Source organism: Rattus norvegicus, chromosome 5 (assembly GCF_021556685.1).
Source record: "Rattus norvegicus strain SHRSP/BbbUtx chromosome 5, alternate assembly SHRSP_T2T, whole genome shotgun sequence".
In the NCBI taxonomy this organism is placed as follows: domain Eukaryota; kingdom Metazoa; phylum Chordata; class Mammalia; order Rodentia; family Muridae; genus Rattus; species Rattus norvegicus.
Genome location: NC_141538.1, coordinates 68,206,645 through 68,218,926, shown reverse-complemented (window position 1 = coordinate 68,218,926; position 12,282 = coordinate 68,206,645). Strand labels below are relative to the sequence as shown.

General features: G+C 42.2%; 1 protein-coding gene across 2 annotated transcripts in view; it reads right to left on the bottom strand.

The window, feature by feature from the left end:
* Tmeff1 (transmembrane protein with EGF-like and two follistatin-like domains 1) overlaps window positions 1-12,282 on the bottom strand; it is an 85,825-nt gene that overhangs the window by 52,287 nt on the left and 21,256 nt on the right. For both annotated transcript variants that reach the window (NM_001429960.1, NM_023020.3), the window contains 3 exon segments: window positions 1,340-1,436; window positions 3,674-3,700; window positions 7,740-7,869. In NM_001429960.1, the coding sequence (NP_001416889.1) occupies window positions 1,340-1,436; window positions 3,674-3,700; window positions 7,740-7,869 (254 nt within the window).

Here is a 12,282-nt window from a genome sequence, read left to right as displayed (position 1 = left end):
CGTGAGTTCAAAACCAGCCAGGTCTACAGAGTGAGTTCCAGGACAGTCAAGGCTACACAGTGAAAAAACTGTCTCCCGAAACAAAACAAAACAAACAAAAATTCTGAAGCCACTTCCCTAAATCCATTTATGCCAAGCATTTAATCTTATCATATTCCACCCGTGCAGCTAATACTATGCTGCTCACATTGAAAATTGTATGGCCTTGATTTATAAACTCACTTTGGGCATTAATGCTAATTAATACACGGTTTTGATGAAAAACATTTAAGCGCAGAATAAAACAGGATCTGAAGGCAGGAAAACATATACAAAAGGAATACAGTACAAATCTCTATAAAATGAGTGTTTTTGACTATGCACTAGAGGAAACAGAGGAAATGAAGAGACGTCTAGCTGTCAGGTCCTCAAGTCAGTATCAAAGCTTTGAAAATCAAATATGCACAAATTAAGCACCATAGGAGAAGGAAAGAACAAGGCAGGGAATACGCAAACAAGGTTCTGATGAAAGGAGAACTCAGCCTGACTGCTGGCAGATGCCAGCTTGTCACTATTCTACCAAATCCTTTTTTTTTTTTAATTTTTTATTAGCTATATTTCTTTACCTACATTTCTTTTTTTTTTTTTTTTTGGTTCTTTTTTTCGGAGCTGGGGACCGAACCCAGTTTACTTACATTTCAAATGTTATTCCCCTTCCCGGTTTCCTTTCCATAAGCCCCCATCCCCTCCCCTCCCCCTTCCCCATACGGGTATTCCCTCTATACATCCCCCTTACTGCCCCCAAATCCTACTTCTTACAGGGACGGGTAGGAAACCCATTGAGTCTGTTGGCCATTAAACTCACCCCGGGGGTTAGAGGAACACAGAGAAGAGAAACAACATGCCCTACAACGCTGAGATTTAGAAGAATAACTTTCTATAAAATAGTAACTACAGCTACATTTTTGAAATTTTTTTGGATTTTTCTGAGTGTATGGAAACGCATTAAGTTTTTGCATCAAACCGGGGGTTGTTCATTATAGATACTAGCAGAGTGGAACGGAACAGTTCAAAACAAAAGTTTTGATGAATAAATCATTAATATACACAAAATTAATTTTAAAGGACACAGATAGAACTCAAAATTTGCAAACGGATTCTTATTCTAAACATTTAAACAATTATTGTATTAACATCAAGTTAAAAGGGGAGTCAGTCGGACTAGCTAATGGCAACAGTTAAAACTTTAAATACGCATGCGCAGAAACTCCGTCCATCCCTACCCCCTTCCGGTAGAAAGCTCTTCCGACATCACAAGAAGTGACCTAGAAAGCAGTCGGCGCCTCTCCCCACAACTCACCCAACGTTTTCCGCATCCTCGTCACACTCAGCCTTGTACTTGCACGGTCCACACTTGGAATGCTTCCTGTGAGCCCCGGCTCCTGAGCCTTCCTCCTCTGTTTAAACAGAAAAGTGAATCTTTCAAGCAGGAGTTGGGATGGATCCTTTCCAGACCCGCTTCGGGAGTCATTGTCTTCCTTTGAAGGAAAATGCACCCAAGCTTCTGGAGGTAATCGCTTCTAAAGAGTCCTCAGAGTTGGAGGCCACAACCGCTGCTACTACTGAACATCGTATCCCAAGACACAGCGAGGTTAACAAAATAACGCCCTAGGCTGTGTGTGCTGGAACAATACAGAGGGTTTAATAAGTGAGCTTCTAAAGAATTGCCATTGAATACTGAGGAGAAAATAAAACATGAGCAGAACATCCAGTCTGTGACTACCCTCGCCCAGCCTGTGGAGGCTGATTGGCACAGATGTGCTGGGACACAGCCCGAAAGAACAATATCGTCACCTCCCTTCACACCAGCTCCTCACCCAACTTTCTAAACACATAAAAACTAACCTCACGGTTAAAAGAAATATTTGTCTCCAAGTTCTGCATAAGGAAATGGCTGCTCTTACAAGCTCCCCTTCTCGGGTTGGTTCACTCAGCATAGCCCAAAATACTCAGGTGTAGAAATCTTTGAGTCTCCTATTTTCAAGCCATGCAAGGAGCACATACGATTGTCCGCAAAAGAACTCAGAGCCCCCAGAGAAGGGCACCCTGCATGTGTGGTCCTCAACTAGAGTAGATCTTTGCAGCTCTCCCAAAGAAGGCCAGGAGGTCAGCTGTGAGAAGGAGTTTGGCCTCAAGGTATGTGATAGAATTCCATATCAGGGTGCCATTCACTGAAGAGCTCTTCCAAAGGCAGGTCTACAGAACACCTAACCATCCCAGTGTTTGCCATCTGCCTGGCCTGCCCGGGTGCACTCAAACACAAATGAATACCCAGACAGATTGCAACAATTATAACAGTTAACAATTCTGAGAACTTCAGGCCCATCCCAAAATCCAGAATGAGTGAGCTAACCACTACCCTTTCTCACGCATGCTCCCCTGAAGGCCGAGAACGACCTACATTCTCAGCAAAACAGTCAAGACTGTATTGTATTGGCAAATCTTGGGAACATCTGAGGTTCCTAATGGAACAATGACCACGGGGACCAGGTCACATGATCTCTTAAAATCCTTTCTTGCTCTCAGATCTAAAATTCATGAAGTTAGCTTTCACACATGATTACAAAGCTCCTGCTTAAACACATCCATTCGAATCAAACCCTATTGTTCAGTAGCTTTTATCATTTTCTCCCACCCTTCAATTCCTCCCCATAAATGTTCTATTCTCTGCAGTCCTTCAAAGTCCCTTCCAACTCAGGAACGTTTGGGACTCTACGAAGCGCAGAGGAAGGAGCCGCCTGACACAAGGTTTCATATGGTCAGGATCATAATTGCAGTTTACATTTGGGCTGAGTGTTCCCAGTGAGTCGTCTTTTAACATAACCTCAGGGCACCTCAAAATAGGACTTTGCATAGAGTAGATAGTAAGATTTACAGCTTCATTAGACATGAGGCAGATTAGTCATCCTCATTCTGGACCCGCAATGCTATTACCAAATATGACACTCTTTAAACATCAGAAATCATTTTTCTGTGAAATGAAATTTAGAACAGAAAATTTAAAAGCTTAAATTTAACTCTTAATTCCACCAGAGCTGTCTTGTGGCCTTTCTCTTAATGAAACACGACTTACTCTAGGTTTTTTTTTTTTAACCTTGTTATTTAAAAAAAAAATCCTTATGACTTACAACTTTAAAAAAAAAGGAAGCAAATAAAAGATATTTCAGAGTCCTGTTTCATGATTAAAACCACGTGTGTAGACAGTCCTGAGCAGAAACAGGAGCTATGACAGGTCCCCTTTAGTCTGACAATAAACCTTATGTGAAAACAGTGTCGAGCAAAGGCTGTCTGAGGTGACGTGAAGCCAAAGTGGCCTTGGTGGCCAGGGGTACAGGGCTCGCTGTCAGGATGGCGGTGGTGAGCCCAGGACTCTGCACATCATTAAAAGTCCTTGAGCTAGGAACTTCAAGTGAATGAGCCCTCTGGTGTTTGCATTATATCTCAGAGTTGTTAAATATCCCAAATATTAAGAGCTATCTGTGCTGGACATGGAGGACCACGTCCGGAATCCCATCCCTTGGGAGGCTGAGACAGGAGATCAGAGGTGAGTTCAAGGCCAAACCCGAGCTGCACAGAGTTCCAAGCTTGAGGTACGAGTGCACTCTCTCAGAATAGCAAAGTATTGGAAACTCACCTCCTTCTCCAGATCCAGAGCCGTTATCTGAGAAGAAAAACAACAAATGTAAACATTTCTACTGAAAATTCCGTCTTTTCAGATAGTAACACTTCTTATCAAAAGAACCTGTGACATCCTCGTATATTCCTTTTCTCACATTTCTGACAGCTAAGTTTATTTTCCTATGTCTACTTTAGGCTGTACAGAGTAAGTAGCCTAGACACATAACCATCAGTCTTTCTTGTATACTGAATACATTTCTCACATCTCAGAAGTCATCGGGCCAGGAAATACCCACATCTCGTGCACCAAGACTAGAAAAATGCTATAAACGGCTAAACAGAGATGATGAGCCCACTCGTTTAAAAGGTAAAAGGGATTTTTAATTTTGTTAGGGCTGAAGAGGAGCTGAACAAAAACTGCTTCTAGAAGAAAGATAAAGGCTGAGCCTGGCTCCTAAAGTCTTCTTAATCAAATCTGTGATACAGACCAGAGGCCAAAAGACTTAAAAAAAAAAAAATCCCTAAGGTTTAGTGAGGAGAACCTCAGGGTTGAATATGCATAGAAATGATAAAATTAGCTTCCTCTAGAAATCTGTTCAGGATAAATCTCAGACAGAGAACAGCCTAAAATGTAATTAACGTACAAACTTTTGAAAAATGGAGCGCCGGGCCTCGTCCATACTAGACAACCACTCTACCACTGAGCCTCACTCCAAACCCTAACACTGTATTGTATAGGGCTGAATGTACCAATATATAACCCAGAGTGGAAACAGGACACTCTGACTTGTCAGCATGGAGTTGTCAAAGCTAAAACAGAGATGGCAGATGAAGGCGGTGACACTCTGCAGGGGAGACGATATCATGGACCCGGGGAGTTAATGCTATTCCTCAAGCAGTCTCTAGAATGGAAGGAAATACTGAATGCCAGTCCTTCCCTCCAAAGTCCACCAAGCAACAGTCAAATCCCCAGACACGAGACAGCGGGGGGGGGTCAGAAAGCAGACAGCGCAGGCATCGACGAGTGCACAGGCATCGGGTGCAAAGTTACATCCACTTGCATTCAGTTCTGACTTAAGCAGTCGTATAAGGCTTTCTCCTGAAAGGAAAGAGGTGAAGCTTGGAGGAACGGAAGAGGAGAACGGGAATTGAATTTGTAAAATCTTATGACCGTATTTTCTTAGGGAAACCAACTCTTCTCCATTTTATTCCATGTCTGTTGATTGGACACATATTAAGTCTTTTTTTCAAGCTGTGTCCACTTTTAATGGGTATTAAAAAACCTCACACTTCCTTCCTTGGTTATTAAGAATTCCTAAACACGGGGGCTGGAGAGATGGCTCAGTGGTTAAGAGCACTGACTGCTCTTCCAGAAGTCCTGAGTTCAATTCCCAGCAACCACATGGTGGCTCACAACCATCTGTAAAGAGATCCGATGCCCTCTTCTGGTGTGTCTGAAGACAGCAACAGTGTACTTACATACATAAAATAAATAAATCTTGAATTCCTAAATAAAAATTTAAAACTGTAAATACCCTGACAATACAGTAATTTTCCTTATTAGAATCATATTGATGGTACACACACCCGTGAGTCCATCCCAGCCCTGAGAAGGTGTTTTGCTTCTCTAGACAGGACACACAGCTTCCTGGCTGAGAAAGCACTTACGGGGCTGTAGGCAAGCAGAACAGGTGGGTGAAATGCGGCGGCGTGCTACCTGAAGATGAAACAAACTTCCTAGAGAGGTCATGGAAGAAGGACTTCAGAGTAAAGCCTAAGATAGGATTTCTCTGAGTAATTGAAAGAGAAAATGTTTCAACTCTCAGAATAGACACGTCTGAAGACCAAAAGACATGAAAACACTGGCCGGGTCAGCAACAAAGACAATACGGTAGGTACCTCACTGCCTCGGTACTCCTGAGCTTACCCAGCCCAGAGGTGGATATTCATGTAATGATCTAGAGAAATGGAGTTCACAGAGCCATAGCGGCCTGCACAAGGTCACATGGTAACTAAGAGCTGGGACGACTTTTATGTGAGGCTTCCTAGTTTCAGGGTTGTTTGCAACCTGCCACTCTACCTCCCGTCTAACACTCACTGCTTATCAAAGCACTTGGTGTCTTACACACACGCTCCTAATAAATGATCAAGGTGGCATCAGAAAGAGTCCCCAAAACTTCACATAGAGCCTGTGAAGCACAATGTGCTTAGAGAACTATATGAGGACATCCCATGACAGCCCAAGAGTGCAATACTTTCCCTCAGACCTAATTATCTTGTATACAGTAAAAATTTGTCTGATATTTATTTAACCTATGCTTCTGGGCAGTCACTTTTAGCGAACCTGATAGGAGTGTCCGTTGGGAGCAAGTTCTACATCAGAAATGGAGAGTGGGCCAGCCACATCTCACATTATGAGGGCACATTAGCAAGAACAAGACTGAGACCATGAGTTTGGGCTCCCAGTGTCAGTGTAAAAAGCCTGATGTGGCAGCATACTCCAGTAACACCAGTACTGGGCAGGCGGAGACAGCTCCTGGGAGCCTCCTGGCCAGCCATTCTAACTATACAACAGTGCTTTCAGATGCACTGAGACCTTATCCCCAAGAGATAACCATTAGAGGCTGGAGGTTGACCCAGTGGTTAAGAGCATTTGCTGCCTTACAGAGAACCTGGGTTTATTTCCCAGCACCCACAACTCTAGTTCCAAAAGATTAACTCAACACCCTCTTCTGACATCCTAGGGCTCTGCACAGATGTGGCACAAGCAGGCGAAACACTCATATACAAAAATAAAGTAGTAATAAAGGAAGGTAGCAGATGTCTCCTCTGGTTTGTCATACATCCACATATAGAGGAGTGTACCTGAATACATACATGCAAATATCACACACTCAGACACACTAAAGAAATGAAAAAAAAAAAAAGGATCAGTCATGGGATTTAAACTGAAAGCTCTGGGTCAAATGTCGTTAGAGAAGCTATAGTCTAAGATCAGCGGCAACCCCCTTAGGTAACGAAGCTGTGATAAAACCCAGCGCTTGAGCTCAGCTTTCTCGGTTGACAGTACTCCATGAGGAAGTAACACTGTCCGTGACTCTTTGGAGAGGACAGCAAGACCTTCCATGTTTAGACCTCTCCCAGAATCTGCCCTATGCATCTCTGCTTTGGTCAGTTTTAAATATATCTTTTCCATGCAATAAATCATAACTATTATACCTTTTAGAGTTTTATGAGCCCTTCTAGAAAATTATATCTGAGAACAGTTTGGGGAACTTCCTGCACTCTAACTGGTAACGTAAGAGCAGTGTTGGGGACTATGCCCACTAACTTACAGTTGGCCCTAAAACCTCCACATAACAAGAGGGAGAGCATTAAACACCCTATGTACTACAAAAAGCAAGGCAATGGAGACTCCACCAGCCTCTGTCTTTTCACTGGTCTCTACACAGTAACTCTAGTTACAGTACCTAACCCGCACCTACACCCTCACACTTAAACACAAGTAAGCACTCGCATCAAGCTTCCTGGAAGCAACCACCACCAATACAAGGAGAAAGGAGAGGGTAATTAAGATGGCTTTAGGTGGGGGTTGGGGATTTAGCTCAGTGGTAGAGCGCTTGCCTAGGAAGCACAAGGCCCTGGGTTCAGTCCCCAGCTCCAAAAAAAAGAACCAAAAAAAAAAAAAAAAAAAAAAAAAAAGATGGCTTTAGGTGGTGGTGGAAAAGAGCAAAACACTTGGAAAGTGTTCATAGAGGATTTCTAGAGACAATCAGATAGATAGATAGATAGATAGATAGATAGATAGATAGATAGATAGACAGACAGACAGACAGACACTATCTTATGCCAGTTCCCAACTCCAAATTGTATCAAGCAAAGGATATATGAAGTTCCCTCATAAAACACTCAACAGGCATACAGTCAATACAAAAATCACGTCAAATTAAGAAGCAGTAACATAAACCATGAATAAAGCCCTCTCAGTCACTACCAGTCCCTGCAGCAATGCAAGCCAAACGCTTCTGGCTAAATGTTATTTTCAGAATATATGGCAGAACCATTTCCAACATCACACATACCAGAGTAGCAAGGTCCACGTGCCACCACTGTTATGTCTTTCTGGTGCTTGCAAGCAGCCCTCCTGAGAAAACACTCATTCTGGTAAGTGTCCCCGTTTGATCCACAGACAGGAATGTAATTTGTATGGCACTGCAAAGAAAAACAAAAATACACTCTCAGAACAGGACATGAATATTAATGGCATAGCTCACACTCGTCAACACAAAGGCATAGTATTATGACATTCTTCCACTGCTAGAACAGGTTGTCCCTGTGTTTACTTTAACAATGAAGACCTGTGCCTTCCTCCTGCCATCTTCTCACGTTCATAATGAAAATAACCACCACCTACCCTTGAGTGAACCTGGAGATCCCTGTGCAATCTACTTTATCTGCTAAGAAAAGCCATAGAAACATTAAGAAGAAAGTCATGACAATGCTTATAAAGAGCTACTCAGGTGGTGTCACGTTATCATTAAAATTCATTTACTCGGGGTTGGGGATTTAGCTCAGCGGTAGAGCGCTTGCCTAGCGAGCACAAGGCCCTGGGTTCGGTCCCCAGCTCCGAAAAAAAGAAAAAAAAATTCATTTACTCAATACCTCTAGTAGGAAAGTCCCCAGGGAAGGAACAGAGGAGACACAAAGAAATCAACACAGTCTCTGTACTCAGAGATCTTATTTATTATCCCCTTAGAATAGAGGAAAAATTGCAAAGCCAAATTGTGTTCCAAATCAATCCATCAGGCAGAAAGTAGGATGCAAGATGCCCAGTAATACCAGCAAGGGAGCCTAGAGAGAGCCTCGCCAGTCAGAGAAAGTGGGATTCAAACTGAGCACTGAAGGACAAACAGGAACCAGGCAGATAAAGATAAGCAGTCGTGAGATTCGAAAGATGACACTGGCTCGACACGCTTAAGGAACTTTAGAACACGTCAAAAACAGCACAAATGGGGGCTGGAGAGATGGATCGGCAGTTAAGAGCGTGTTCTGCTCTTGCAGAGGACCAGAGTTCAGCTCCCAGCACCCACACTGAGAGGCTCACAACTGCATGTGAGTCCAGCCACTGACATTTGACGGCTCACAACCACCTGCAAATCTGATCACTCCAATATCTTCTGGGTTCCATGGGTATTTGCACATACCCACACAGAGACACATGTGCATACACGTAATTTTAGGAGTTTTAAAATGAATAGTTTTTGAAAATAGCACAAGTGAAGTTTCAAAATCTGGGGGAAATATTTTAATATGATACAAGCGATCTTCATTACGTAAATAAGAATAGTGCAGACGTTCTTCTAGAATGGGTCAAAGTATTTACAGGAAAATTAGAAACAGGCAACTAATATATAAAAGTAATTGACTTTCATTAGCAATCAGGGTTGTATACTGAAAATGAGAATTAGTGGTAGGGGATTCACTGTGGTCCAGACTAACAAGGAACTCTCACCTATCTGAATTCGCCTTCCCAGTGCAGGGATTAATTACAGGCATGTGCCTTCATGTACACCCTACCCTCTTTTAAAAGTGTTATTTATCCATGACAGTGAATGCAAAAAAAATAAATAAAATATAGCAAGAAAATAGATCACATTCAGAGTCTAATTTAGAAAACGTGCATAAATTCTAGAAGAAAGTGTCAATATATTTTTCATATTATATCTTTAATTTTCTGTATATCTCAAATTTTCTGCAATCAACAAGATGCACTTTCACTATTACCTTCTTTTTTACGTGGTCAGTTCTCGGTGTCTGAAGTATAAATGTGGCAAATTAGCATGGCTCAGCAACCACTAACTAACAAAATATTTTAAACCAAACTGACTTCACCATATATTCAATATCAGCAAAATCTTACACAAACTTTTATTGAAATTAAATTTTTATTTGGAGAGCTTTGTATATGAAACTGCTTATGAATATTTTTAATCCAACTTCATTATAAGCAGACATAAATGCCTGGGTACTATATTGTCTTCTACCATGATCATTCCAAAGCACATAAGTTATGAAATATTTATATCATAAATGACCTTTATTTTTCTTTTATATTAAAATTATGTACCACAATTCATTTCTTTAATCTTGTGTTTTGTAGGCTACACTGTGAAATTCACTTAAAGGTGATAAAGAAATAGAGCATAGGTTATTGGTGATTGAAAGAGTTTTGAGTTTGATAGGACTGGAGATCTTAACATTTATAAAACAATATCCCAGTAAGCAATAAGCAGCAATTTTAAATGTCCTATGGACTTAAATATTCTAACATCAATGAATCCCATGATAATATCAGCGCCAGGGTTCTGGCCCATCGCCCGTGTGAAGTCAGTACCTCTTTCCCCACCTGTCTAAAGCTAGCTGTCATAGATCCTCCCCAATAATGTCACTACAAGGACTAAATAAGGTGTTTCTATTCAGCCGCAGCAAATCCTTACTAAATATGACCTATCACTGCTATAGCATATATGACTGTCATTTCTAAGTCTTGAGTTCTTGTGTAGGAGCACAGCTACTGAGAGCAAGAGGAGTCACAGTTGCTCCCAAGTAATGTACTTTAGACACCACACACACATTATTCAGAATCTCACCCATAAGTCACTGGTGAGCAAGGGTCCTTACGTCCCTGCAATTGGTCAGAAGCACATACCTCAGAGTGAACCTGAGGTGAGGACGTAGACCTGTCGTCTCCATCATCCTGTTTCTAAGGTCTCTCTCCGGAGCCTCCCCATATCCTTACAAAGAGATCTGGGCAGCTTTACAACTGACCCTGGACACTATCCCTAACCTCTAGTCGGCCACCTTTGATGAGGGATATTACTTGTGACTGTGATGATACTGCCAGCTATAGGAAGCTGTTTGAAAGATACAGCACTAAACAACTCTGGAACTGTAGCCATTCACTCACTTGCTGTATACCCACTATGTGCCAGGAACTGTTTGGATCACAACAAAATAAGAAACTAAGATTCCCGGGATGGTTCATCTTGATTGTCAACTTGACTGACTGACGGATAGGTACCTAGAAGCGTAATAAAGCAGATGTCTGGATGTGTCTTTAAGAGGATTAATTCAAGGGTCATCCCTGAATATTGGTAGTACCACCCAACAGACCTGGGGCAGGGGGAGCAGGGCAGAAGAGAGCAAGACAGGAAGCAACACCCACAAGCACTGGTTCTTCCTCCACTTCCTGGACATCATGATGTGAACTGCTCTACTCTGTCACACCATGAAGGACGGAACCTCTGACAATGTACAGCAAAATAAAATAAGCCTTTCCCCCGTGTAGCTGTTTTGCACCGGTGTTTTGTCACAGCAAGGAAAAGTAGGAGTAACATAGCTGTGATGGTTAATTTCATGTGGCAACTTGACTAGGCCTTTGGGTATCCAGATTAAAAGTTATTTCTGGATGAATCCGTGAGGGCATTTCCAAATGAAATTAGCGGTGGAGTCAGTGAACCAAGTAAAGCAGGCCGTCCTCCCCAGGGTGATGCGCATTATCCAATTTGTTGAGGAACCAAATAGAACAAAATGGCGGAGGGAAAGCTTCCCTCTGAAATACTGTACTGAGATACTGGCCTTCAGCCATTAGCTTCCAACAGGGGCTTGTACCACTCCGTTCCCTGGGTCTTTGGCCCTTAACAGATTGTGGGACTCCTCACCCTCTGCAATCAAATAAGCTAATTCCTCATTAATCTCTTTCTCCACTGCCCTCACACGGTCATGTCTGTGGAAAACTCCTATACAAAGGTCTAGTAAGAGCGAGAGGCCATGGGAGCTAGTAAGAACAGACACCAGAGACACTAAGTTTTAAGGGAAAGACGCAGCACTAATAATTTTTGTACGCGTATAATTAGTGGGCGCCTTTGTTTATGTAACTAGCAGGATAATGGCTTTCATGAACCAACTAACAAGACTTGCAGTTACACACAATTCTACCTTCTGGGAAGATGGGACCTAAATCACGCTCCAGAAGCGTGTGTCGGCTCTGAAAGCACGCAGAATTATAAGCCATCTCTCAAGCAATTTGATTAGCGCTCCTAAGATTTACACAGCAGAGAGCTGGGCCTAATGCACATATCAAGCTGTTTTTAAGCTGCCAATAATTTAGGTTCTGTGAACAGATCCATAATATCATAGGAAGGCAGCAGAGTAATCAAAGGAGAGATTCCTTGGCAGAAGGAACAAACCCTACTGTAAGCCTTTCGGCAGCCTGCCCTGCAAGGCAAGGAGCCCGTGTTTAAACACCTTCTGCATCCAGCCTGAGACACTGCATTCAACTAGCTTGGAGGAGCACCTTCTGACCTCACTCCCTCCCTTACATTTCTCTTCCTGCTTTGCCACGGGTTAAGAACCAAATGATTTAAGGCAAATCATGAAAAGATAATTTTTTTAAAGCTGTTGGAGGACACTGAAAAGGCTACTTAAAAAAAATAGTCTTGAAAAAAAATCTCAAGGGCTCACCAAAAAAAAAAAAAAAAAAAAAATTCATAGGGAAGCAGAATATAAAATCAGCTCCAGAGAAATCAAAGAGGTCCATGGAAAGGCAGGCACAGAAGGAACTGA